At 45.1% G+C, this 27584-nt stretch overlaps 1 protein-coding gene across 1 annotated transcript in view; it reads left to right on the top strand.

Annotated features, from left to right (window-relative positions):
• The window catches only part of CSMD2 (CUB and Sushi multiple domains 2), a 682283-nt gene that overhangs the window by 574908 nt on the left and 79791 nt on the right, over positions 1-27584 (top strand). The window contains exons 42-46 of the mRNA XM_069545242.1: positions 4132-4320; positions 8530-8707; positions 9735-9880; positions 21203-21283; positions 21786-21899. Of these exons, the coding sequence (XP_069401343.1) occupies positions 4132-4320; positions 8530-8707; positions 9735-9880; positions 21203-21283; positions 21786-21899 (708 nt within the window). The remainder of the gene's footprint in view (positions 1-4131; positions 4321-8529; positions 8708-9734; positions 9881-21202; positions 21284-21785; positions 21900-27584) is intronic.

Raw genomic sequence — 27584 nt, 5'->3', positions numbered from 1 at the left:
CTCACACAGTCTTGGAGCCTGGAAGCCCTGAGATCGGGGGTGGGCAGGGCTGGCTCCTTCCAAGGGCTGCGAGGAGGAGTATGTTCCCTACTCTCCCCCGGCTTCTGGCGGTTTGCTGACCGTCGGCATTTCTCGGCTTGTGGAACCATCACCCCCATCTCTGGCTTCATCCTCACGTGGCGTTCTGCCTGGCTGTCTGAGGTCATTAGGGTGGGCCCTAATCCAATATCACCGGTGTTCTTGTGAAAACAGGAAATGTAGAGACGGTAAAGACTGCCTGCAAAGCAGAAGGCCTGGGCTCGATCCCTGGGTTTGGGAAGATGCCCTGGAGTAGGGAATGGCTACCCACTCCAGTATTCTTGCCTGGAGAATTCATGGACAGAGGAGGCTGGCAGAGTAGTCCATGGGGTCTCAAAGAGTCAGGCACGGCTAAGACTACCTAACTAAAGACCTCATTTTAATTTAGGTAAAGGTAGGTGAAGATCCTGTCTCCAAATATGATCACGTCTGAGGAGTGGGGGAGGGGCAGGGGGTTAGAACTTCTACATGAATTTGAGGTGAACACAGTTGGGCCCAAGGGCTCTCCCTGAGCTCCTCCTCTGGGATGAATGCAGGGTCTGATGACGCCACCGTTGTGGTGGGGACCGTGCTCTGGGGCCTCCCCGTGCACTGGCTTCAGCCCTGTGACGGGCGCAACCCTGCCCAGGAGCTCAGGTGGTGAGAGCACACAGGCTCCCTGCGTTCCCGTGTGTTAAGCCCACTTTGTCCTTATCAGAGCTGCCCCTCTGAGTCCTGCAGACTCCTCGGATGCCCTGCTTCCTTGCAGAAGTAGTAGGTAGGAGCCTTGACCTCAGCCCCTCCCAGACTCACCAAGCCTTCTTCTCTGAGGAGCTTCACCTGAGGCTTCCAGACACGGGCCAGCACTCTGCATTAACGTCACTCGCACTGAGGCTCCACGTGTTCAGAGGCCGGGTTCTCTAAAGAACCTGAGGCAGGGGCGAAGGGTGGAAAGAGGAAGGAGGGGTCCCGAGCTCACCTTCAGAGGACCAGCAGCTTGACCTGAGTTGCCCCAAGTGTATGAGAGCCCCAGCAATGCCCACTCTGTGGTGGGCCAGCTCCCCCGACTCACGCACATTTCTGGATGTTCCCCTTGGGTCACAGGCCCAGCTGCTTCCTCAGCACCTGCCCGCTGCCACAGTCCTGACAGGGCTTGTGGGGCCACCTTTGGTGTCAGGGTGGCTGCCCCCACTCAGACGTGGCCTCTGAAACTTGCCCTGTGGCTTCTCCTCCAAGATGGCCCATCCTCCGGATGAGGTGGTCTCCAGTTCCGGTGGCCCAGCTGCTCCCACTGAGGCCCCCGCCATGTGTCAGGCCCAAATAATTCTCCCTGCCCCCTAGACCCATGTTCTTGGCCCCGTGGAGTTTCACCTGACCACTCGCCCTAGGTTTTTCTTTTATGAAAAGACCTACATCTCCACTCAGGCCATTTGTATCCAGCAGTCCCAGCTCTTTGTGGTCCCCAGACTTTCTTTGGAAGAAATACAACTCCTTACTTTTCCTCAAAATCCCTCCTGTTAGACACTCTGGACTTCCTAACCTGGAGTTTTCTTTCTCCTTCTTCAGGTAAATATCTCTTAAGTGTTTTTAGTAGCAGCACAAGCTACTCCTGCCAGGTCTCCTAGCCTGATAGGCTTAATGTTTCCGTTAAAATTTCTCAGGAGATTGTGTTTCTAAGAATGTAGCAAAATGCCCTTTTTCCAGAATGTTAGGCCTCATTGTGGCTGATTTTTTAAATATGTGTCTTTGTTTGAAACTATCTGCTCCCATTGTAGCCTCCACTGCTCCTCTCCCCGCAGAACCCTTTTCTGGGGAAGTTAATGACTCCACTCCTCAGGGGTCCTGTCTTCCCTCAAGGCCCAACCTCTCCCTCTGAAGCTTCCTCTGGTGGAAGAGACTCTGAGACTCCTCTCCCTGTAAAAGCGGTCCCGGAGCCCTCACTTCAGTGTCTTTTTGTGAAAAGCCAGCTCCTTCCCCTGGAAACGATTCCTGTGAGAGACCCAGCCCCTCTCCTCCAGGCTGCTCGTGACCTCTCACCAGCCCTCGGTCTTCAGGTCCGCCCACATCGTTGGGTCCCTCTCTTCCCACTGAGACTTCTCCTTAAAGGCCCCACTCATCCTTCAGTCACCTTCCTACAGGCTCCTCACTTCTGCTAAGACTTGCTAAATCGCCCAAACCCGATTCTGCTGACAGAGCCATGCCCCTTTGGCCGCCCAGCCCACCCAGTCTCTCCAGAACTGCTCGATTTTTCAACGCACCCAACTACCTTGATGATTTCTTTAAAAAAAAAAGAAAGAAAGAAAACTTCTGCTTATTTAAAATTTTTATTTGTTCATTTTTGGTTGCAGTGAGTCTTTGTTGCTCTGCGTAGGCCTTCTCTAGTTGCATCGAGCGGGGGCTGCTCTGCATCTCTGTGTGGGCTTCTCATTGCCATGGCTTCTCCTGTTGCAGAGCGCGGGCTTGAGGGCACGAGGGTTCAGTAGCTGTGGCATGCAGGCTCGGTGGTTGCAGTGCGCAGGCTTGGTTGTCTCCCCGGGATGTGCGTTCTTCCTGGGCCAGGGATCAAACCCAAGTCACCTGCATTGGCAGATGGATTCTTAACCACTGGGCCCCCAGGGGAGTCCTACCTTCATGACTTCCCAGTGAAACCTGCCCAGTTCTGCCCACAGGGACCTCCCTGCGTGGCACTGAAACACATCACGCGAAGGGGCTGCTTCATGATCATCGTTCTTTACATTGTTATCGCACGTGATGAAGCACCGACTTGCATCTAGCATTCATTGGTCTCAACCACTCCCCCCAAGAATTCCCACTGTAGGAACGCTCCCTCTGCTGATTCCCTGCTGAGTGGGTCCAATTACTGTCCTGTGGATCCGATTATTAATAATTGAGGGCTCTGGCTCTCTGATGTGTGCTCAGCAAACCCCTCAGTGACTTCTCCCTGTTGGCTCAGCTGCTCCCATTAAGGCTTCTCCTTTCAAGGCAGGTACACTCATTCTCAGGGAAGCAACTTTCTTGTTCTTTGGAGGGACTCCCTTGTACGAATATCACACATTCCTATTATTTTATTGTTTTTTTTTTAATGTGGACCATTTTAAAAGTCTCTTGTTGAATGTGTCATAATGTTGCTTCTGTCCTACATTTTTTTGTTTGTTTTTGGCCACGAGGCATGTAGGATCCCAACTGCCTGACCAGGGATTGAATCCACACGCCCTGCATTGGAAGGCAAACTCTTAACCACTGGACCACCCAGGGAGTCCCCACACATTCCTTTTAACCCAACGATTCCCTCAGAAAAGTTCCTCTCCTTGCCACAGGCTGGGCTTACTCCCGTGTTTCTTCCTTCTTGAGAGGTTCTAACTGCTCAGAGTCAGAAGGACCCCACTCAAGTGCTCATCTTACTGCTCCCTGTGTTTGTGATCTTGGTTGTTATCGGGACTGAATGAAATAAGCAACAGAAAAGAGCCAAAGTCAATGCTGAGCCCCAGCGAGGTGCTCAAGGAATGATGGTTCCATCTAACCTTGTCTTCCATGGGCCGCCCTTTCCCATGAAAGCAGCAATAACAGACAGCATGCTTATTGCATTCTTAACAGGTGCCAGGACTGTGTGAAGAGCTGTGTGCATGTATCATCCTATCAGATTCTCACAATAACTGTTTGCTAAGTAAGTAAACAAAGGCATACAGAACTGAAGTCAGTTGGCCAGAGCCAACAACTAGAAAATGACAAAGGCCTGTCTGAGTCCCTGCCTCGGTTCTCCAGCACTCTGCTAACTCCCTGTGTGCCTGTGTGCTCCGTGGTATCTGACTCTTTGCAACCCCGTGGATGGTATCCTTCCAGGCTCCTCTGTCCATGGGATATTCCAGGCAAGAATACTGGAGTTGGTTGCCATTTCCTGTTCCAGGGCATCTTCCCAACTCAGGGATAAGAACTCACATCTCGTCTGTCTCCTGCACTGGCAGGCAGATTCTTTATCACTAGTGCTACCTGCCAGTTCCCTGGCACACCTGGATGGGGAGAAAATGCCCAGAGAGAATTAAAAAAAAAAAAACCTTCTTTCTTACTCTTTCCCAGCATATGAACTCCAAGAATGTCCAGACCCAGAACCCTTTGCCAACGGCATTGTTCGGGGAGCTGGCTACAATGTTGGACAGTCAGTGACCTTCGAATGCCTCCCAGGGTATCAGCTGATGGGCCACCCTGTCCTCACGTGTCAACATGGCACCAACCGGAACTGGGACCACCCCCTGCCCAGGTGTGAAGGTATGTTCCTCAGTCAGTCCTGGTGATTCTTTCTCGGGACAGGGTTCACGCACGTGCCTGCTCCGTGGGATCACCCATGCTAGGAGATCCTAGCAAACGTTGTCCATCATGTTTTCATATGGATGGGACTGAGCTCTGGGCCAACACTAGGGAGGACCTGGAGGAGACACAGGTCAAAGCCAAAGGAATACATTCTCAGCCCTTGGGAACAGCCAACCTCATGGGCTAGATATCCCAGTCAGAAGTGAAGACACTGGTACGCTGAGGGGTAGAGAGTCAATCATGGTGCTTTCCTAAAGGGAGAAGAGAAGAAAGCATCTTTCTAGAAAAGTTTTCTTCCTCTCTTCATACCTCCCAACTTATTCCCCTTCTCCTGCGTGAACCTAGAGAGATCTGAGTTGAGGATATCAGAGAGCTACAGGGGATACTTTCCTGGGCCTTCATTAACCAGAATCAGGGTGGAGGAGGACCAGGAGCTCATGCTGTCCCTATCCCTGTCTACACACCTCCGTCCCATTTTCCCTTCCTTTTCCTTGAGGAGAAGCTGAGATTTGTCTGGAAAGGGCAAGGTTTAGCAGGAGGACAGTATGATTCAGGAGAAAGTGCCCCGGCTCTGGAATCAGGTCACCCTAGGCTTTACCTCTGAACTGCTTCACCTCTCTGAGCTCCAGTTTCTTCCTTAGTATGATGGGGCTTCTCTTCATAAGAGCTGAGAGGATTCCAAGATGGCACATGTCAAGTGCCCAGCACAGTAACTGGTTCAAAATCCATGAGTTGGAAAAGTATTAACTCTCCATAGATAAAGACACCTTGCTTGCACAACTGAGCTATTCTGGTGTTAGAATATAAGATCATAACCGCTAAAACTATTAAATTCCCAGTTAGATTTTCAAATTTTCAAAATCATCCCCATGCATAATCAGTCTACCGTTCTGGAATTGTTGGCTGGCCACCCTCTCTATGACAAGCTTCATTGTGGACTTTTGTTTCCTTTTTGCTCCTTTTTATGGCGTCACAGGAGAGGGAAGAGCAGTTTCCCCATCAGACATCTTTAGCCATGAACCTTTCTTCCTCCTAAGACAGCGCTTCCCTTAGCTTAGACGAGGACATCATTTTCTCTTGCATTTCCAATTATCTTTCTGCCTGTGCCAACTTTTTGGTCATCTTTTTCTTTGTCCCTTGAGTGTTTTTGTTCTTTGAAGTTATTTCCCACCTCTCTTCTCTTCTTTCCCTCACATCTCCAAATGCTATCTGTGTCTGCAACCTTTATCTCGTTGCCGATTCTTCACCTGTACATTCAACTCCTTACTAAATATCTTCACTTATCCAGAAGCACCGAAATCCTAATGTATTTAAAATGGAAGCCATCCTCTTTCTGCCATTACGTTGAAATCCTCACTAGAGTGAAAGGCCCCTCTAGTCCCCTGGTTATTCATTACTCAGTTTGGGCAGCCTGCCTCTCACTTATCCTGTCTAGTCACTGAGTCTTGCTAATTCTACATCCTAATTGTACCTTCAAATACATCCACTTGTCCGTATGCATTGCCTCCACCCTAATCCAGGTCACTTAGATGAGGCCTATCACTGGGCTCCCAGCCTTCAGTCTTGTGTTCCTCAGTCCACTTTTCACAGTGTGGGGAGGGTGGTGAGCCTTTGAAGCTATTCATGTACAGCGGCGAACTTTCAAAAATGCGAAAGTGCATCTAATTCCAGCAATGAGCCAGAACCTGTGCCATCAGCAGCCGGCAAGAGTGACACTGCGCTTGCCCTCCACCTCCTGTGGCTGACGATTCTTCAGCTCCACCATCTCCCACCTCCTCCCTTCCCTCCTCCCAGCAGTAATTCTTCTTGCCTGTTCACTCAACACCAGCCCCTGTGTGCCAGCTGTTGTACTGTACTATTTTGCTTTTCAAGGTACTAGACTGTAAGATTAAACATGTTCTCTTTATTTTTTGCATTTGTTTGTTTTTAACATTTTAGTTAGTGTATTACGTGTGAAAAGTATTATAAGCCTATTACAGAACAGTGCTATATAGCCGGTTGTGTTAGTTGAGTACTCAGGCTAACTTTGTTGGACTTATGAACAAATTGGACTCACAAATGCCCACTCTGAATGGAACTCATCCATATGTATGGAACTTACTGTACTCCAGACACGGCCCTGCTAAGAAGCTAGCAAGCTGTCCCCACCTCCCTTGGGGTAACTGTCCAGCCCCCTGGAGCTAGCGCACGCGGTGCCTCGGGACCTGGACCCCGCTGACCTCCCCGTGTTCTCCACTCTCACACTTCGCTCCAGCTCAGCTGAAATGCTTTCCATTTTTTCCCCTCTTGCCCCTGGTTCTGAGCACATGCTGGTCCCTCCTCATAGAACGTTGCTCTCCTGTTCTGCCTTACCTGTGTAGCCCTTGTCATCCCTCAGGTCTGAGTCTAAAAGTGAATTCTGCCAAGACTCCCTCCCCCTCCCCAGGATCAGATAAGGGGCTCCCCACAAAATGTTCCCTTGACACTCCATGTTGACAGCACGCCACCCTAGGCGGGAGACACCGGTACACTCCACCGTGTCCCGGGAGATTGTGAGGCCACACCGGTACACTCCACCGTGTCCCGGGAGATTGTGATGCCACAGATCAGAATCACATGCCGTGGTGTCCTTGCTGTCCTTTGTCTTCCCTGGCTGCATCTGGCAGCGAGTGGTGGTTTGGTCCATGGAGGAGGGATGGCATGCCCGTGCGCACTACTTTCAGGATGTGCTCACATTCGCCAGAGCCCAGAGCCCTGGCCTCTGCTTGGAGGTGTTGGAACGCTTTCTTCTCAGGTCAGTCTGCCCCTATCCACAAATCTGATTGATGACCCATACTAGCCAATACACTCATTGTTCTGGACCAGGGGGATTTTGCCCAGAATCTCTCGTTTTCCTCCACGGTGACCAAGTCCAAATACCATGGAGAATTCCAGGACTCTTTATGTGCTTGTGTGTGTGCTTAGTTGCTCAGTCCTGTCCGACTCTTTGCAACCCCATGGACTTCAGCCCGCCAGGCTCCTCTGTCCATGGGGATTCTCCAGGCAAGAATACTGGAGTAGGTTGCCATGCCCTCCTCCAGGGGATCTTCCCAACCCAGGGATCAAGCCCAGGTCTCCCACATTGCAGGCGGATTCTTTACCATCTGAAACACCAGGGAAGCCCAGCCTAAAGCCTGGATCAGACTGAGTCTAAGAGTGGGTGTTGCTCTGGGGAGACAGAAGATGGGGAGAGGCGCATGTCTGTGTAGCAGAGGCCCTCTCTGTGAGCATCTCATGCCCTCACTGGCTGAGCATCTTATCTGCATGAGTTCATCTGATGGTCAACCACTATCCTGTGAGGAGAGGGTCTTAGTCCTATTTTTCAGGTGAAGATAGAGAGACTGCCCTACTAACCTGAAGCTATCTAGTCAAGTTAATGGTTGAGCCATGATTTGAATCCAGCCTTAACCTCACTACAATTGCTTTTTTGATAGCTATTTATTTTGACTGTTCTGGGTCTTTGTTGCTGTGCACAGGCTTTCTCTAGTTGCGGTGAGCAGGGGCGAGTCTCTAGTCGTGGTGCTCACACTTCTAATTGTGGTGGCTTCTCTTGTTGTGGAGCACAGGCTCTAGTCCACAGACTTCAGTAGATATGGCACACGGGCGTAGCTGCCCCGTGGCATGTGGGATCTTAATTCCCCCGCCAGGGATCAAACTCGTGTTCCTTGCATTGGAAGGCAGATTTTTAACCACTGGATCACCAGGAAAGTCCCAAGAATCCACAACTCTTAAGTCGAGGTCAAAAGTACCAATCCAAGAATCTCAGAATAATAAGATAAAGAGACAGCATCATAATTTTCTACCCCTTCCCAGTAAGTGTAGTGAAGCCCTGACTCTAGCGTTCCTACAGAAGGAGAGGCAGCAGCTCTGGTGTGTTCTTCCACCTGGACAGGTCTCTTTCATGAGAAAGAGAAAAGAGGGTTCGGGGCTGAGACAGGCCCACAGAGGCACCTGTGCTGAAGATCGGGGGCCTCTCGGGATGTGTTGGAAACAGCAGGGAAAGCCAGGCCCGGCCATCCTTGGCCCCGCCTCCTCTCCCCATCCCACCCAGCCTCCTGGAGCAGGAGGATTCGTGCTGCGGGAAGCCACCTGAATTCCCACGGGGCAGGTGATCTGAGCACTCCTGTGTCTGTGTCCTCTCCCTGGCAGTCCCCTGCGGCGGGAACATCACCTCCTTCAATGGCACGGTGTACTCTCCGGGTTTCCCCAGTCCCTACTCCAGCTCCCAGGACTGCATCTGGCTGATCACCGTCCCCATCGGTCACGGCATCCGCCTCAACCTCAGCCTGCTGCAGGCAGAGCCCTCTGGAGACTTCATCACCGTCTGGTAGGGCCAGCTGCCGGGTCGGCAGGGAAAGGGGCTCGAGCTGGGCTCTCAGCTGGGTCACCCATCTGTTAGTCCAGAAAACCAAGGGCTGGATAGTTTTAAATGGCTGTCAGCCTCCTGGGTCTCAAACATAGTGGCATAAGAACTCAGCTTCCATTAGCCTTTTTGACTCCTTGATGGGAAAGGATTAGCAAGGCAGTGAGGTTCCCCACCTGGAGTTCTGCTGGGGGTCAGTCAAAATACCAGTGGGTGTGGGAATCTGGATCAGCGAGTAGACTTTTCTCAGTATTTCCAGAGTCCAAACCAAAATTCTCCGTTTACCGGATAAGCTACCCAGCCTAAGGCAAGAGCTGTGCAGAGGGATTTAATGAAGTCCTGCTGGCAACTCATGCTGAGCTGGTGCTGACCTCAGAACTGTCTGCAGTGATGGAAATGTTCCATATCTGGGCAGTCCAATATGATAGCCCCTCTCTACATGTGGCCCTTGAGCACTTGATTGTGACTAGAGTGGCTGAGGAGCTGATTTCTTAAATTGATTAAATTCTGAATAATTTAAATGTAAATAGTCATGTGTAGCCTAGTGGTTACCAAGTTGGACAGCTCAGCTCTGAGTTTTACAGTTAGAGTTTCTTGTGTTAATTTTAAAACGTGAATGTGAATTACTAGTCGGTTAGTACAGTTTCCTCGACAGTTTTTTCCAAACCGCTGAATCTCTGAACAAAGATATCTTTTAAAAATTCCTTTGTTTGGAGTTTCTGGGAATCAGCAGGAGATAGTAGCATTCTGTTCTCAAAATTCCCAGAGATGGGTGACTGTCACCTGACTGCCCTGAATGGATTTCTCACTGAGTTTCCAGACAATGGCTGAGATCAGATGGAAGGGACTAGGTGAAATTCCAGGGAAGAAATCCTTGGGCCCAGGAAGGCAACAGGGTGTGTCTCTTTGCTCACTGAAGGCCACTGATGCACCAGCTAGAACAGGCAGGCATGGTGACGCATGACATGCAGGGTCTTCTTTCCTCTTGCAGGGATGGGCCGCAGAAGACAGCCCCACAGCTTGGAGCCTTCAGCCGGAGCTTTGCCAAGAAGACAATGCACAGCTCCTCCAACCAGGCCCTGCTCAAGTTCCACCACGAGTCAGCCATGGGCGGGATCTTCGCCGTAGCTTTCTCTGGTCAGTATGAAAGCCTGGTCCAGGAAGGACAAGAGGGCCAGACTTTTCAGTCCAGGCTGGGCTTGCCTCCTGGCTCCTGCATTTGCCAGTTTGGGGTTTGGGGATGAGTGGCATAGCTTCTCCATCTCAGTATCCTCAGAAGAAAGAAAGAGTTATTTGCTCAGTTGTGTCTGACTCTTTGCTACTTCATAGACTGTAGCCTGCCAGGCTCCTCTGTCCATGGGATTCTCCAGGCTAGAATACTGGAGTGGGTAGCCATTCCCTTCTCCTGGGGAATCTTCCCAACCCACGGACTGAATCTGGGTCTCCTGCATTGCAGGCAGATTCTTTACCATCTGAGCCACCAGGAAAACCTACAGTGTCCCCAGGGTTATGAGAATTCAGCTGTAGCAATGTGAGAGCTCCCAGCACAGGGCTCCATAAATGTGAGTTTTCCTTCACTGCCACACTAGTAGGGTGGAGAAGCCCACAAGGCTGATCCTTGGGGCCAAGTTCAAGTTCAGAGGCAGCAGGGTGAGTCTTCTTATTCATCTTTCACATATCAGCTCCCTGGTTGTTTTACCTATTTACCTGTGCCCCACCTCATCCCTCAGCACATTCTAGAGAATGGTCTCACTCCAAAGGTATCTAGAGCCTCTGTTGACCCCACAGGAAGTACTGTGCACAAAAGAACTTGGGGAAAATTCAAGTACAGGAGCATGAACAGTGAAAGGTGTGTCTGTCCTTATCAACAGCCTATTTTCTTGTAAAAGTCCAAGATTATGGTCCCAGGTATTTCCTCATTTTTATTACAGTGGACACAGCTTAGGAAAACTTATAGAAAGTTCTCCATGGACTTGTGCCCAGCCAAGAAATAAGCCCCCATGTTTACGATTTGCAGAACGTTACATCTATATGAACTGGAAATCAGGAAGACTTGACTTTATTCCTGGCTCCACCTCAGGCCAAGTGTCTGACCTGTGTAGGTCTCTCCCTAGCTCAGTTTCTTCACCTGCAGAACCAAGGGCTTGGAGTTCATGACCTCTAAGGATCCTGTGAGTTAGTAAGGCAGCTATTATTACCCCCACTTTATAAACAAGGAAATGAGGGCCAAGGAAGGCAGGAGGGCTTGCCCAGAACCACACGGCTAGAACTGGGAGGAGAACCCAGCCCTTGCAGCTCTGCACTGGCTGTTGGGGTGAGACCACATGGTGCTAACACCTCACACGTGTATTTATCGAAATTTGAATGCATTCAGCCCCAAGTCCTCAGGAGAGGTAATGAAATTGAGGCAGAAAGAGACTGCAACAACACTGTTGAGAGCACGGGCAGCTCCAGGCACCATTCCCAGGAGTGTTGGCCCGGGTGAGCATGACATGGTGGTGAGACCCTGCCCTCTCGGTCTGCCGTCATGCCCACACCCCCCTGGTTGGGCACACCTCTCACCCGATGAACAGAACCCAGGGTTTTGGGTTTTGTCTTATCTTCATTGCTGACTCAGTAGTTGTATGAACAGGCTTCACTGCTCCTCAGCATGTGGGATCTTCCCAGACCACAGATTGAACCCATGTCCCCTGCATTGACAGGTGAATTCTTAACCACTAGACCACCAGGGAAGCCCCAGGACCCCAGTTTTGAAGGCTCTGGTATTTTGACTCTATGGAACTTGCCCACAGACTGATAGAGTGTGGACTCCAGCATCATAGACTTGGGTTCAGACCTCTGCCATATATTGGCTGCATGATCATGAGGCTGTCATTTGACTTTTCTGAGCCTCAACTTCATTACCCACAAGATGGGAATCTTATCAGTGCCTAAATGAGTTAAATGAACTCATGCAGGGGAATGCTTAGCTCTAGGCAGAGAGTATTAAAGATACTCAATAATGTGTAATGTTTGGGAATAGACTTTTCTTCACTCAATATAATCCTGGAGATTAATCCAAGTTATTACATGTACTAATTGTTGTTCAGTCACTCAGATGTGTCCAGTTCTACGACCCCATGGACTGTAGCATGCCAGGCTTCCCTATCCTTCATTATCTCTTGAAATTTACACAAATTCATGTCCATTGAGTCAGTGATGCTATCTAACCATCTCATGAGATGGTTACATGTAATAGGACTTTGTTCCTTTGTATTGTTAAATTTCATTCACTGTTGGCAATTTGATCTCTGGTGCGAATAGTTGACTCATTGGAAAAGACCCTGATGCTAGGAAAAATTGAAGGCAGAAGGAGAAAAGGGTGACAAAGGATGAGAAGGTTGGATGGCATCACCAATTCAATGGACATGGACTTGGGCAAACTCTAGGAGATGGTGAAGGACAGAGAAGCCTGGCGTGCTGCAGTCCATGGGGTTGCAGCACAACTTGGCAACTGAACAGCACCATCATTCTATGATTCTTGCACCATATATAATTTTGGACAACATTTTTGAAATTTGAAAAATTATATGAAAAGAGGACAGATTTGTCGTTGCCATGGCTAAGGAGGGGTTAGGGATGGGAAGGAAGTAGATGTCTTTACTATAAAAGAGTGGCATGAGGGACCCTTCCAGTGATGGAAATGTTCTGCATCTTGATGGTATCAAGGTCAATACCCCAGCTGTGACATTATACCGTAGTTTTGCAAGATGTTCTCTATTAGGAATCACTGGGGAAACAATGCATGAGATCTCTTTGTATTATTTCTTACAATTGCATGTGACTCTACAATGGTCTCAAAAAATTCAATTAAGAAATAAAATTTGTGTAAAGCAAAGTTACTCAACAAGTGGCAGTTTTAATAATCATCATCATCGCTGTCATGATCATCATTCTTATTGTATTTGGAGAGTAACAGGATCTGTATGAAGTCACCTCCTCCTAAAGCCAGGTTTCTTATCCCTGCTCCTGTCTCTTCTCCCCGCCTGGTCCAGGCACAGGTGAAGGAGGCCCAGCACTGCCCTGGGCTGTCCTTGTTCCCGAGTTCTCCTGAGTAAGTCTGCCCAGGGCATCCCTTGCTCCTCTGTGTGTCCAGGCCACTGTGCCCCCGATGCCCTCAGATGAGACATGAGACCCTTCAGTGCCAGCTCAGACCAAGGCCTCACAGGCTAGAGGAGCAGGCAAGGGCCTGGGTGAGAGGATCAACGCAGGCCAGCAGGTTCAGGTGGGAGATACTCTTTGCAAGGGGCCAAGTGAACAAGAAGGCACCTTCCACCCACTCCTTGGGTTTTTGAAAAATTGTAGAATATTAGCAATATGTAAAAAGTGTGTAACATACATGTGTGTATTTAAAGAAGAAAAATAAGATGAACACCCACAGCGGAGCCTGCAAAAAAGATCACCAGTGCTCTTGAAGCCCCGTGCACCACCTCCAATACGCCCCCTGCCCAACCCCCCAGAGTTAATCAGGGTTATGAATTTTGCTAAATTTTCTGCTGATCTTTCATTGCTTTTCACTATGATTTTACTCCATAGGTGTTTGTCTCCAAAAATATATATTGTTTCATTTAGCATGGTTTTTCTGTTATGTGAGTAGAATTGTTCTGTAAGTGTTCTTCTGTGACCTGCTTTTTTTCATTCAAAATTAAGCTTTAGAAATTCATGCTGATGCATGTGACTAGATTAGGTTCACTTTTCAATGCTGTCTAGTATCCCATTGTGTGAAAATAGTGGTTTATCTAGTCTACTGTTAATAGGCATTTAAATTACTTTATTTCAAACAATATGAGCATTGTTGCACTTTCCTTCTTATGAACAAGAGTTTCGCTAGGGTACATGCCTGTGTGGAATTGAGAGGTTGTAAGCATTCACATACTCAGTTTCACTAGCTAAGGCCAAATCGACCTCACAAAGTTTTAACACCTCCCACTCTTCCTTGTCATGGAGATAGAGCTTCTGTAGCACTGTATTCTTGCAAACACTGGGTTTTACTGAACTTTAAATTTTTGCCAGCCTGGTGAATAGCATTTCACTTTTCTGTTGATGATGAGGGTAAGCATTCTTTCTTATCATCATTGACTATGCGTGCTTCCTGCTCTCCGAAATGTCTGTTCCGCATACAGCTTTCTTCCCCCAAGAAGAGAGGGAATAAACAAGTTTAGACAAAATCTTTGTGATTTATAAAACATGCTATGAAAGAAACAGATAAGATAGCAAACAAAAGCATAGAGAATCTACTTCATGTAGAATAATTGAGGGAAACATGTCTTAAGAGGTGGTATTTGAGACAAGAACTAAAGAAAAGGAAGGAGCCAGACTTGCAAAGAGTAGAAACTGGGAATGGAGCAGGGGAAAGAATGTTTGCCTTTTTATAGGCAAACATTAGCCCTAAATAAATTTCTATTCATAGAAGAACCAAAAAGAAGAAAAGTACCTTAAGGAGACTTATGACAATATGCTACAGTATTTTCAAAAATGACAAAATAGGATTTGAATTGCAGAGAAAAATGCCCTTAGAAACATACAGGTTGGGAAATAGAAGCAAATTTTAGAAAGCATCTACTTCTAGCATAATAGTCTAGGTAATGTGGACTCCAAGTAAGATTTATCTGGCTGAGAGATTAATAGAAGGGGAAATCATACCCACCTGTTAGGATACAATGAGAAGAACCCATCACTTCCTTGTAAAGATGCACAACCTGAATCTAATCATGAGGAATCAGACCAGCCTAAACTGAGGATAATGTAATAACAGTGTTACATACTAGAAGTTAGCTGGTGTATAATTTTCGAAAGTGTAAAAGTCAAAGAAGGTCAAGGCAAGACTTTAGAACTGTTTTGGTCTAAAGGAGACTAAGAAAAATAACAATGAAATGCAATGCATGTTTCTGAACTGGATGCATTAGCTATTAAGGACTTTATTGAGACAAGTGGTAGAAACTGAATGGAATGTAAGGATTAGATGGCAGTAACTTATCAGTGTTAATTTCCTCCTTTGGTGCTTGTATTGTGATTGTGTGGGAGAATGTGCTTATTTATAGGAAATACACACTGAACTAGGCAATGGCAACCCACTCCAATACTCTTGCCTGGAAAATCCCATGAACGGAGGAGCCTGGTAGGCTGTAGTCCATGGGGTCATGAAGAGTCGGACACTTACTGAGCGACTTCACTTTCACTTTTCACTTTCATGCATTGGAGAAGGAAATGGCAACCCACTCCAGTGTTCTTGCCTGAAGAATCCCAGGGATGGTGGAGCCTGGTGGGCTGCCGTCTGTGGGGTCGCACAGAGTCGAACACGACTGAAGCGACTCAGCAGCAGCAGCAGCAGCAGCACACACTGAACTGTTCTGTGGTTATGGGATGTCATGTTGGCCACTTAACTTTCAGTTGGTTCATGGAGAAAGTTTTGTAACTATAATTCCAACTTTTCCTACACCTTTGTGATTGTTACAAATTAAAAGTTTTATTTATGAGGGGAGCCAGCTATAAAAAACAAAGGTTTTAAAGAAATGCAATTGCACACTTTACACTGGCATACGAACCAGCAAAGAGCAGAACTGACGCTATAGAAAAACAATTCAGAGATGTGGGAGCCAAACCGGAAAAGCGCCATATGAAGAGAGAAAAGGGCAAGGACTTGAAGATGAGAAAGGAGAAGATGGCAAATAAAGAGACCCAGTGGCCAAAGAACCAACATACTGACAAGAAGCATTTCTGAGGAGAAGAACCTGATGGATGGACTAGAAATAATAAAATAAAACTCTTCTGAGATTAAGGAAAAATATGTGCATATAGGATAAAGAGTTCACTGTGTATCAGGAGAAATCAAAACCAGCCTGGCAAGTTTTCCAATTTATCAGGGTGAAGGGTAGAAGAAAGCTACTGGAACCCAGGCTGAGAAAACTACAAGAAGCCAAAATCAACAATTCTCAGATTACGTGAAAATTCCAGAAATTTTCGATTCCAGAAAAAATGAAGGAAAGATATTTTTAGAGTTGTTCAAGAAAAAAAAATTGTTGGGAGCTTCATATATGCAGCGAGAGATAGTCATCTGCAGATATCCAAGAATTTAAAATGAGATATACAAGAGCTTAAAATGAGTGTCAACCAAAGTCTCAGTTTGAATTGTTAACTCGAGGATGCAGCTACCCAACGAAGGATGAACAAAATACTCAATATAGAGATAACTATAAATAACTCTATAGAGAAACTGTATAAACAAAAAGATAAAATGGGATGAATTGACTAATCACAGATTTAGGTCTAATAATAATTGAAAATATAGATTCAAAACAATCCAAATACAATTCCCAGAAGTATAAAAGTAATCATTTCATATTAACAAATGCCAGATATTTTTAGAAGAGGGAGAAGAAAAAGTAAATGTCTTCATCTTCCATGGTAGAGGAATCAATAGATATTATTCAGTTATTGATTTTATAATTAGAAAAAGGATTCCAAGTATATATTTTAGCCATCAATAAATTAAAGCTCAACTACAGTACTTCCAAATTGCTAAAAGAAAAAAAACAAAATGAAGCAAAGCATAATTCACAGATAAAAAGAAGAAAACAAAGGGAGCTGTGTAGAAACTAAGCTATAGAAAACACAGAATAAGCACAAGTTTAAAAAAGTTCAATTATTATGACAAATACAAATTTATTAAAGCCCAACTCCCTATTAAAAACACAAAGACTCTTATATTAGGCTGAATACAATATAAGTAGACTTTATAATAGAGCTTTCCGTATCAGGAGTACAACTAAGACAGTGTGACAGCTTTAAAATCAAAGCTGGTGGTGATATATTTTATAGCCACAATAATAACAATCAAAGAAAATTCAAAGCAAAAGCATTCAGTAGAAAAAGTGGATTCTTTCATATTAAAGAATAATCTGTAATGATCCTTTAAAAATGATAATCCTATTGTGGAGGTTGCAGAGAGCAGCCCACTTAGTGGTGGGAAGTCTGAGAATACATTCCAAAAGATTAATACAATGTGATTAGCCACAGTCAAGGCATTTTCAGGTATCTCCACAGCTCATAATGCTCTCCTTAACTTCCCCACTCACGCGGGCATCTGTCGGCTGTATTTGTACATCATGACTCCCCTCCACATGCGGCCCCAACCCCAGGAACGGGAACTGAAACTAAAGGTGGGTACCTGCCCTGATTCCAGCAGAGAGAAACCAGATGCTCTCTCTCGGAAACTCGAGATTGAACCTGAGAGATTCTGTTTCTACCTGGACTTGTCTGCTGAAGAGGGAGGGTATAAAGCTAAGTGCAGTGGGTTGCCTGTCTTCTACCGTCCATGGAGACTGAGAAATAGAAAACTCCTACGTACAGAAGGAGACCCACTGCGACAGACACAGAGGAAAGTTTCCTGGACTCCTGGTGGGCCTACAGTTGCTTGTCCTCTGCCTTTATGAAGTCTGCGTACAAAGCCACCCTTGGGTTCACTTATCTCTTGAGAGGCTTCTTCTACCCTGAGCTGATTTGTGTTACTTACACCCAGGGTTCCTAATTAACAATTATCTAGGACCCACCAATCCTAATTCTGAGAACTGTGCAAAATTTTGTGTATAAAGGTATTCCTTGAAGTGCTATTTGTAACAGGTAAATTAGAAACAATCCAAATGTGAAGTAATAGGAGATTGGGTGTACAGATTATGATACATACATGCAAATAGAGGAAAATACAGCCATTAAAATCATTCATGTGGAATACAATCACTGATTAAGGGAAATGTTTATTTTCTATTGTTTGATTGAAAAAGCATATGATTTTTGGTGGAGGGAAGGCTCAGATGATGGTGGGCTTGCCTGGTGGCTCAGGTGCTAAAGAATTTGTTTGCAACGCAGGAGACCTGTGCTTCGATTCCTGGGTCAGGAAGATCCCCTGGAGAAGGAAGTGACAACCCACTCCAGTATTCTTGCCTGGAGAATCCCATGGACAGAAGAGCCTGGCGGACTACAGTTCATGGGGTTGCAAAGAATCAGACACAGCTGAGCAGCTGACACTTCCCTAACATTTTCAGATGGTGGTATGGCCAAAGGATGCAATGATTATGGATCCCTAACAGATCTCAGCCACCCCATCTTTGTGAGTTTCTTGAGAAAGAGATATATACAAGGAACAATGGCAAGGGAAGGCATTTTAATATCAGCTGGGCTTGGACCCCAGATCCAAGTGCAGAGCCCAGAGTCATCAGGTAAAATGAACTGAACCATGTGAACTACGTTTCTCTCTAAGCTAATTAGGCTTTAAAAGCTTCAGTGTGCATGCTCAGTTGCTCAGTCGTGTCCAGCTCCTTGTGACCCCATGGACTGTAGTCCAGCAGGCTCCTCTGTCCACGGAATTTTCCAGGCAGGAATACTGGAGTGGGTTGCCACTTCCTACTCCACAGGGTCTTCCCAACCCAGGAATCGAACCCAAGTCTCTTGGGTCTCCTGCATTGGCAGGCTGATTCTTTACCACTGAGTCACCTGGGAAACCCCCAAAAGTATCAGAGGTAAGGCCAATTCAGCCCAAGGAAGAATGTATCAAGAGAATCAGTGGGAAAGAATTCAGCATACAGTGAATGACCCACTGTGTCTACTGCTGGAGCTGAGGGCTCTGCTTACCTATTGGCATGTTAACGTGTACTGGAGACTAAGCCGTGTCAGTGCCTCACCCCCCAGGGGAACAAGGGGATGCAGACAAAAGGAAACAGAGGAGTTTTGAATGTCCCCCTGCCCTCGAGTTCTGTAGTCATAACATGGCTGATCCAGTGTGTGTTTGTGGGGAGAGGAGAGTTGTCTGTAAGAGATCCAAAGTCATACACTAAAATGCTAGCAATGGTTATACCCAGGTAGTGGAACTTGGAGAATTATTGTTTTATTGTTTTTAAGTATTCCACCAGCTTTATGCATTGAGCAGAAATTTTTAATTTAAAAAAATTAATTTTTAAATGTAATGAGAAATTGATTGTCTATCAAACCATAACCACAAACTATAAAATACCCAGGCTGTGCTTAGGCAGAGATTTCTTTTAAAGATTTTTTTTTTCTTTTCTGGGAAAGCAAAGTGTGTCTTAGAAAGTTTTAGAAGGTATATTTTAAAGGTAAGCATGAGGCTGAGAATGGAAGGTATCAATTTTTAAAAAATTCTACAAAGGAAAACACTGAGAACTGGCTAAATAAAAATTGAATGCTTGTACACACCAGAAGAGTGCCATAAACAAATCAGGAGCAAATGATAAATTGGGAAATACACTTAATAGGCAAAGATCAACCTGAATATACATAGAGTTTTTCAGATTTGTAGGAAAAATAGAAACAAAGGACATGAACAGAGAGTTAAAAATAAAAATGCAAATAGTCTATTAATATTGCCTAACTAGTTGTCAAATGCCAACTAAAAGAAAAGAAGTGGTTGTTGTCTGTCAAGTTGACGAGGATTACAATTTGTAGCTTTTGGGCAGGGTGGGTGCTGCACAGGGTCTTCATTGCTGTGCTCCAGCTTTCTCTAGTTTCCGTGAGCACGGGCTACTGTTCGTTGAGGGGTGCGGGCTTCTCATTGTGGTGGCTTATCTCGTTGGAGAGCCCTGGGCTCTGGGACACCCAGGCGTCAGTATGCAGCCCTTAGCCTCAGTCATTAGCTGGTTTGCACTTACCTAGTTGCTCCGAAGCATGTGGAATCTTCCCAGACCAGGAATTGAACCCGTGTCCCCTGCACTGGGACCACCAAAACTTAGTGACTGTTTCCTCTGCTGGCTCTTAAGTTCTGTGAGGCAAGGACTGTCCGCTTACTTTTGCATTGGCAGAATGTCAGAAGGCCCTGTGAGCATCTGGAACTCGTGTTTCAGGTGCCTCGGGCTCTGAGTGACGCCATCCTAGAATGATGTTCACCATGAAGGGCACCCCGCCACCTAACACTGTCCCCAGCACTTTCTGGCTATATCTTTCATATTTAGCCCATATTTCTGCCTAGAGTTTCTATCTCAAGCTGAAAAGTTTGCAACATGCCTTTAATGTTTATGGTGCAGTATCAATTCCAGGGATAGAAGAGCTTGACAGTCCATGGGGTCGCAAAGAGTCGGACACAACCGAGTGACTGAGCACGCAAGTGGTGCCAGCAGTAAATTTCAAAAAAAAACGAGAGTACTATTTTTCAAAACCTAGCAGGAGTTGAAGTGATTCGGAGAGAATAACAGCAATAGTGGTGGCAACAGCAGCTAACCAACACACTCAGCGCTCAACTCTGTGCCAGATAATGAAAGGCAGCCTTGTTACAAGCCCACGCTGAACTTGGCCTCAGTGATACCCTCCATGCATAGGCCAGTCTCTGCCCAGAGGGAGATGCTTGTCGGCTTAGAAAATCCACTGAAGCCACAGCACTTGGCCCAAGGTCAAAAGGGAAATAAGCAGTCGTGCTGGCCCTCACCTAGACCACACGCAGCATTTAGGTGGTGACTGGTGGAAAGAACATGGGATATGAGAGCAGCCAGACCTGGGTTCAAACCCTGCCTGTGCCACTTACTTCCTGTGTGACCCTAGAGAAGTAACTGAACCTTTCTGAATCTCAGCTTCCTCATGAGTAGAGTGAGAACAGCTCACAGGGGAATCTGCTATTGTGAAAATTCAAGGTGGCAGAGCATGAACGTGCCTGAGATACAGTTGTTGTTGTTCCGTCGCTAAGTCATGTCCAGCTCTTTGGGACTCCATGGACTGCAGCATGCCAGGCTTCCCTGTCCTTCACTATCTCCCGGAGTTTGCTCAGGTTCATATCCATTGAGTTGGTAACACTCGCTAACCATCTCATCCTCTGCCGCCCCCTTCTCCTCTTGCCCTCAATTTTTCCCAGCATCAGGGTCTTTTTCAATGAGTCAGCTCTTCACATCAGGTGGCCAAAGTATTGGAGCTTCAGCATCAGTCCTTGACTGGTTTAATCTCTTTGCAGTCCAAGGGACTCTCAGGATTCTTCTCCAGCATCACAATTCAAAAGCATCAATTCTTCAGCACTCAGCCTTCTTTATGGTCCAACTCTCACATCCGTACATGACTGCTGGAAAGACTGCAGCTTTGACTATACAGACCTACAACATAGTGACATACAGTAGGTGTTCAGCAATGCTTCTCTCCCCTCCCTTCAGCACTGGGCCCTGCCACCAACTTCTTATATCCTCTCTCCTTTATCATTAGTCCTGATATTTTGGTTCCTGGTTTTTGCATCAAAAGCAAACAAACCAACAAAAAGATGGCAGCAGGTAAGCAAGATAGTACTTGGCTAACTTTCTCCTGTGTGCAGATAAATACTCGTTAACATCTGCTATGTGGACAGATGAGGAGTGAAAACACGAGGCACTGAACTAATGAATGACCGTGTGTCCCAAGAGCGATGCTCTTACATCAACTTGTCTGCCTTTGTCTTTTCAGCTTATCCACTCACCAAATGCCCTCCTCCCACCATCCTCCCCAATGCTGAAGTTGTCACAGAGAATGAAGAATTCAACATAGGTAACATCTCCCGCGCCAGCAAGGACTGGGCTGTGGAGGAGGGACGGGGGTGGGGGGCAGCTCTGGCCGGTGGGGCTCATCTCTCTCTTCTGTCCATGAAGAGAGACAATAGACTCAATGCAAAAGGGTTGACAGTCTGTCAACTGAGGGTCACTCAAAATACAGTCACTCTTTCTTTTAGCCATACATAGCCAGAGGAGCTAGAAAAGAGATTTTCTTCCATGATTCAAGTCAGGATGTTTTTTGAAATAAGTCCATACAGGACACTATAAAAAGTTCCTGGGACGTGGACCATTCTTAGGCTCAGCAAGGCTGAGCTGCGAGAGGGGAGCCGTGGTCATCTGTGTCATTCGATTGGAAATGAGCTAGTTGCTCACTCAACAGAACACACCCCGCCGCTGATCATCTTGCCTGGAAGTGGGTTCAAATGGGCACTAAGGGGTGCCAGTCAGCCCTGCCCAGTCTTCTCCAGGAAATCCCCATATTGATCTTTCCTTGACAGGTGACATCGTACGCTATCGGTGCCTCCCTGGGTTTACCTTAGTGGGGAATGAGATCCTGACCTGCAAACTTGGGACGTACCTGCAGTTTGAAGGGCCGCCCCCGATATGTGAAGGTAATCGCAGTGAACCGTGCCTTGGAGTTTCTCCCAAACAGAGCCCCTGTTTGCCTTTCTCTGTATTCCCAGCCCCTGCCCGTGAAGTAAGAGGTCACTTGGCAAATGCTGGAACGAGTGAGTGAGTGTTCCAGGTAGGTTCTCTGCTCTGCTTCTAGATCCAGGCCTTTGAATTGGCCATAGAGGCCTCGTTTATTTCTGTCCTTTTTGCCTTTTTTTTTTTTAATTTTGGCCTTGCTGGAAGGTAGGTGGGAATCTTAGTTCCCTGACGAGGGATTGAACCCACACCCCGCAGAATCTTAATCACTGGGCTGCCAGGGAAATTCCTTCCTTTTTCCTAACTGACACTCCCTGGAAATGGAAGGAGGTCATGGGACCTCTGGTGGGAGTCGAGTCTCACACACCAACCTTGCCTTACTGGAGTACAGGTGTGTCCAAAACCCTGTGTGCTGAGCTAGGCAACCAAGAGATCGCAGTCGTCTTTATTCCAGTGGAGTGACTTGACTGAAGGTGGATGCGCTTCACCAAGTCACCCCAGCTAACACCCCAGAACAATACCTTCCACTCATGAGGCGTCTGACCTGGGGCAAGATACCTGACTGTCCTGGGCCTCACTGGTAAAATAAGGATAAGGATATCACTAATGCCATGGCCTTGTTATGAGGATACATGAGTCAGCAGTGTAAAGCGCTTTGAACTATGCCTGGCACGCAGTAACAGCTCGGTGCGGGCCGTTACTAGAGTCTCTAGTTCTGCTGCTTCTTCCAGTGCTGTTGCCACCAACAGATAGTTAGTAGCCTATGGAGAAGCAGGTCGGCTTCTCCTCCAGCTCTAAGAAAACGAGAGTAGGGAGAATCTGTAATATGGATCGTTAGCCAGGAAGAGAGGGACCACAAGCCCCAGAATTAGGCTGCTGATACACTGCGAAATTCAGGATCTATTTCGGTTGAGCTGACCCACCCACATACCGAATGACCAGCCCCCGATTACAGTGAACTTTAGTCTTCACCGTTGATTAGCTCCAGCCCTAGTTTCTCATCATCCCTGGCTCTGTTTCTGTGTCTGCGTGGCTCCAGTCTTCCTGCTTTACTCCCCATTCTCCGCCTCATGCTTTCCTCTGGGACTTGGTGTCGTGCTGGCTTCCCAAAGTATGACCCTTCGGAGTCTCTTTTTTGTAATAACAGCTTTATCAGGGTATAACTCATATGCCTTGCAGCTCATCCACTTTAAGTGTATGCATCAATGGTTTTTAGCACCTTCAGGGTTTTGCCACCATTGTCACAATCCACTTTAGAACATTTTAATCACCTCCCCACCCCCCGCAAAAAGAACCCTTCAGTCAGTTAAGTCAGTTCCCATTTCTTTCCAGCCCCCTTAGATCTAGGCAATCACCAAACCAGTTTCTATCTCTATGAATTTGCCTATTCTGGGTTAGTGTAAATGGATTCCTACAATGTGTGGTCCTTTGTGACCGACTTCTTTCATGTAGTATATAGTCTTCTAAAAGTTCATTCATGTTGCAGCGTGTATCCGCGCTTCATTCCTTTTTTTCGCCCAGTAATAGTCCACTGTGGGGTTCTTCCGTGATTCAGTGGTAAAGAATCTGCCTGCAATGCAGGAGCCACAGGTTCAGTCCTTGGGTTGGGAAGATCCCCTGGAGGAGGGCATGACAACCCGCTGCAGTATTCTCGTCTGGAAAATCCCACGGACAGAGGAGCCTGGTGGGCTACAATCTATAGGGTCGCAAAGAGTCAGACACGACTGAAGTGACTTAGCACACACATTCCATTGTACACGTACCACGTTTTGTTTATACACTCACTGATGATGGGTATTTGAGTTGTTTCCGCTTGTAGCTGTTATAAATAATGCTGCTACGAGCATTCATGTACAAGTTATTGTGTGAAACATACGTTTTCATTTCTCCTAGGTATGCATCTAGGAGTGGAATTGCTGAGTCATATGGTAACTGGTAACTCTATGTTTAAGCTTCTAAGGAACTGCCAGAGTATCCTCCACCGTGGCTGAACCATTTTCCATTCCCACCAGCAGTGTATGCGAATTTCAATCTTTCCGTGTCCTCTCTGTTGTTATTATCTGTCTTTTTAATTACAGCCATCCTAGTGAGTGTAGTGGGTATCTCATTATTGTTTTGACTTGTATATTCTGATGGCTAAGATGTTCAGCATTTTTTCATGTGCTTATTGTTCATTTGCACAGAGAAAAGTCTGTTCGGATCCTTTGCCCATCTTTGATTGTTTTTTATCTGTTTAATTATTGAGTTGTAGGAGTTTTTATATATATTCTAGATGCAAGTCCTTCATCAGATGTGTGATTTTTTAAAAAACATTTCCCATTTTGTGGGTTGTCTTTTTGCTTTCTTGGTGGTGTTCTTAGGAGCACAGAGGTTTTTAATTTTGATGATGTCCAGTGTATATATTTTTTCTCTTGGTGCCTGTCCTTTTTGTGTCATATCTGAGAAGCTATTGCCTAATCCAAGGTCAGAAGATTGACGTCTATGTTTTCCTCTAAGAGTTTATAGTTTTAGCTCTAACATCTAGGACTTTATCTGTTTTGAGTTCATTTTTATATATAGTGTGAGGTAGGAGTCCAACTTGATGATTTTGCATATAGATATCTAATTGTCCTGACGTCACTTGCTGGAAAGATTATTCTTTCCCCATTGAATTGTCTTGGCACCCTGTCAAATTCAATTGACTATGAATTGGGGTTTTAAGACAATTTTTATTGGAGTATAGTTGATCCACCATGCCATGCTAGCCCCAGGGACACAGAAAAGTAAATTGAAAGTTTTATTTCCTGATCCTCAATTCTATTCTCTTGAATCTATCATTATGCAAGTACTACACCATCTTGATTCCGGTAGCTTGGTCACACGTTTTGAAATCCAAAAGTGTGAGTTCTCCAACTTTGTTCTTCGTTTTCAAGATTATTTTGGATATTCTGAGTCTGCTGAATTTCCTCAATTTTAGGATCAACTTGTCAATATCTACAAAGAAACGAACTGAGATTTTTATAGAGACTGAGTTGAATCAATGGGCCAGTCTGGGTCTCACTGCCATCTTAACTATGTTATCTTCCAGTCCCTCAACCGAGATGATTTTCCATTCATAACCACTTCATTGTACAACTTTCTTTTACGTTTCGGCTTATTCTTCTCTTTTCTGCCTCAGATAATGCCTTTCCAATGAAGTCCTACTCTCCTCTGACAAGGATCAGACATTTTTCTGTTATCTTGAAGGCTTGCTATGGCAACATAAAAAATTTGGTGAAATTCAAGCCTAAAACATCACAGTGTAATTATAGAATGTCAAGGATAAAGAGAAAGCATTATATTTAAATATATATTTATCTTTTCATGGATAAAAGCTAAATCAGACTCAGCACTATTGAATCAAAAATAATACCTACCAAAAGATAAAATGCAGCAGGAAATACAATTGTAAACTGAAGTGATAAACCTAGTCAAGAGTGAGAATGAATTAATGAAATCTTCAGATACACAGGGACTAAGTAAAGTTACTGCCCTACTAAAAGCAGAATTAAAGGATACACTTCAGTGCATTACTCAATGTCAAGCAATCCCCACATCTCAGTGGCTTAACACAACAAAAGTTTATATCTTCTTCAAAAAATTTTCTGTGGTCCAGATAACTTTATAGAGCTGCTAACTCCATGATCCAGGCTGCCTGAATATTGTGCTGCTGTCTGAAAACTAGGCCCGCTCTTCCAACCTCCGTTGCAGCAAAGGAAGACAGAAATGGACATTCCCATAGGGCTTTTCACTGCCTCAGCCCCAAAGTGCCACACATGGTTCTACTCACATCTCATTGGCCAGAAATAGGCACGTGGAGGGAAAGTGAAGTTTTTTATATGCTCAGGAAATAAAAGAAAACGTGATATTGGTAAACCCCAGAAATCTCTACCACATTTAGCAACTATCTGTTTAATTATTGAGTGGTAAGATTTATCTATATATTCTAAATACAAGTCCTTAATCACATGTGTGATTTTCAGAATTATTTCCTATTTTGTGGATTGTTTTTTCACTTTCTTAATGGGGTTCTTGAAGCACAGAAGTTTTTAATTTTGATGAAGTCCAATTTATACTTTTTGTGTGTGTGTGTGTTCAGCAGGAAAATGAATACAGGTAGAATGATTCAGATATAAAAATTAACAGTGAGCTAAGAAATCAGTGTTCCTGCATGGACTGCTTGCTGCAGTTCATGGGGTCACAAAGAGTCAGACACGACTGAGCAACTGAACAACACTAACAAGAAATCAGTAAAATATAGAAGTAAATATGTTTATGTAGACTGTAGAAAATAAAAACTCAGAAGACAACTGGACAAATAAATTACACTGGAGAACCTATTTAGAAGAAAGAAAAAATGAGTTAAGGACCCTTTCTTGCTGAGGAAAATCATAAATATTGATTAACCATGTATATTATTAAAAATATATACATTTAAATACAATGTTTAAATTTATACATAGTTTTCTTAAATTATGTATGCCCACAATATGTATAAATTCTAAATCCATAATCAAAAATAATGAGAGTAAAGAAAATTTGATTAATACAATGCGTGCATCTCAGTAATTCAGTCATGTCCAACTCTTTGCAACCCTGTGGGCTACAGCCGTCCAGGCTCCTCTGTCCATGGGATTGTCCCAGGCAAATACCAGAGTGGGCTGCCATTTCCTCCTCCAGGAACCTTCCTGACCCAAGTATCGAACCTGCAACTCCTGTCGCTCTTGCATTGGTAGGCAGATTCTTTACCACCGAGCCACCTGGGAAGCCCTATGGTTAATCCAATAGGAAACATTAAAGGAGAAATTTTTTTTAAAACCATGGTTAACAAAAATTGAAAAATGAAATAGCAAAACTAAGTGCAAATATATGTGCAACCATGATAAATACAATTGAATCAAACTGCTAATTAGGGATCAGAGATTTTTAGATTGGTAAAAATTTCAAAGTCTAGTTATAGGCTTTCCATGAACTTAGAATTGAATATCTTCATTTGCCTCTCTAGAGTATCACTCATCCCTGATCTGAAACAAAATATTTTTTAAAAATAGATAGCAAGTACTAACCTCTAAAATCTGGTGCAGCAAAACTAATCTTAGACAAAATGGAATTTAAGGCAGAAAGCATCAAAGGGAATAAAGGAATATTTCATGCTGATAACATAATTTATCAAGACTATGTAAGAGTCATAAATGTCTAGGTACCTAACAATAGTATTGAAATATATAAAGGAAAAATTCATGGAATTACAGGGAGAAAGAGACAAATTCACAGTTACGGTGGTAGACTTCAACATCTCTGTCAATGACCAAGAATAAGCGATTAACATATTATTTGCATAATACAGTTATATAAATGAATTTTTGTTGCAAAACACCATGCCAAAGTTTAGAGGCTTTAAAGTAATTATTTATTTGCCACAAAAGTTGCACTTTAAATACCAGATAGATATGAAATATGAAAGAAGAGAAAAAGCTACGTCATAAAAATGGTAAACATAAGAAACATGAAGAAATTTCAAATAATACTGCAAGCAAGAAATATTACCAAAAATAGAGATATTTCAAAATGACAAATAGGCTAATTTCATTAAGAGAAATATATAAGTATATATGCAGATGATAAAGCAA

The sequence above is a fragment of the Ovis canadensis genome, chromosome 1, assembly GCF_042477335.2.
Source record: "Ovis canadensis isolate MfBH-ARS-UI-01 breed Bighorn chromosome 1, ARS-UI_OviCan_v2, whole genome shotgun sequence".
In the NCBI taxonomy this organism is placed as follows: domain Eukaryota; kingdom Metazoa; phylum Chordata; class Mammalia; order Artiodactyla; family Bovidae; genus Ovis; species Ovis canadensis.
This window is presented reverse-complemented; position numbering and strand designations above follow the sequence as displayed.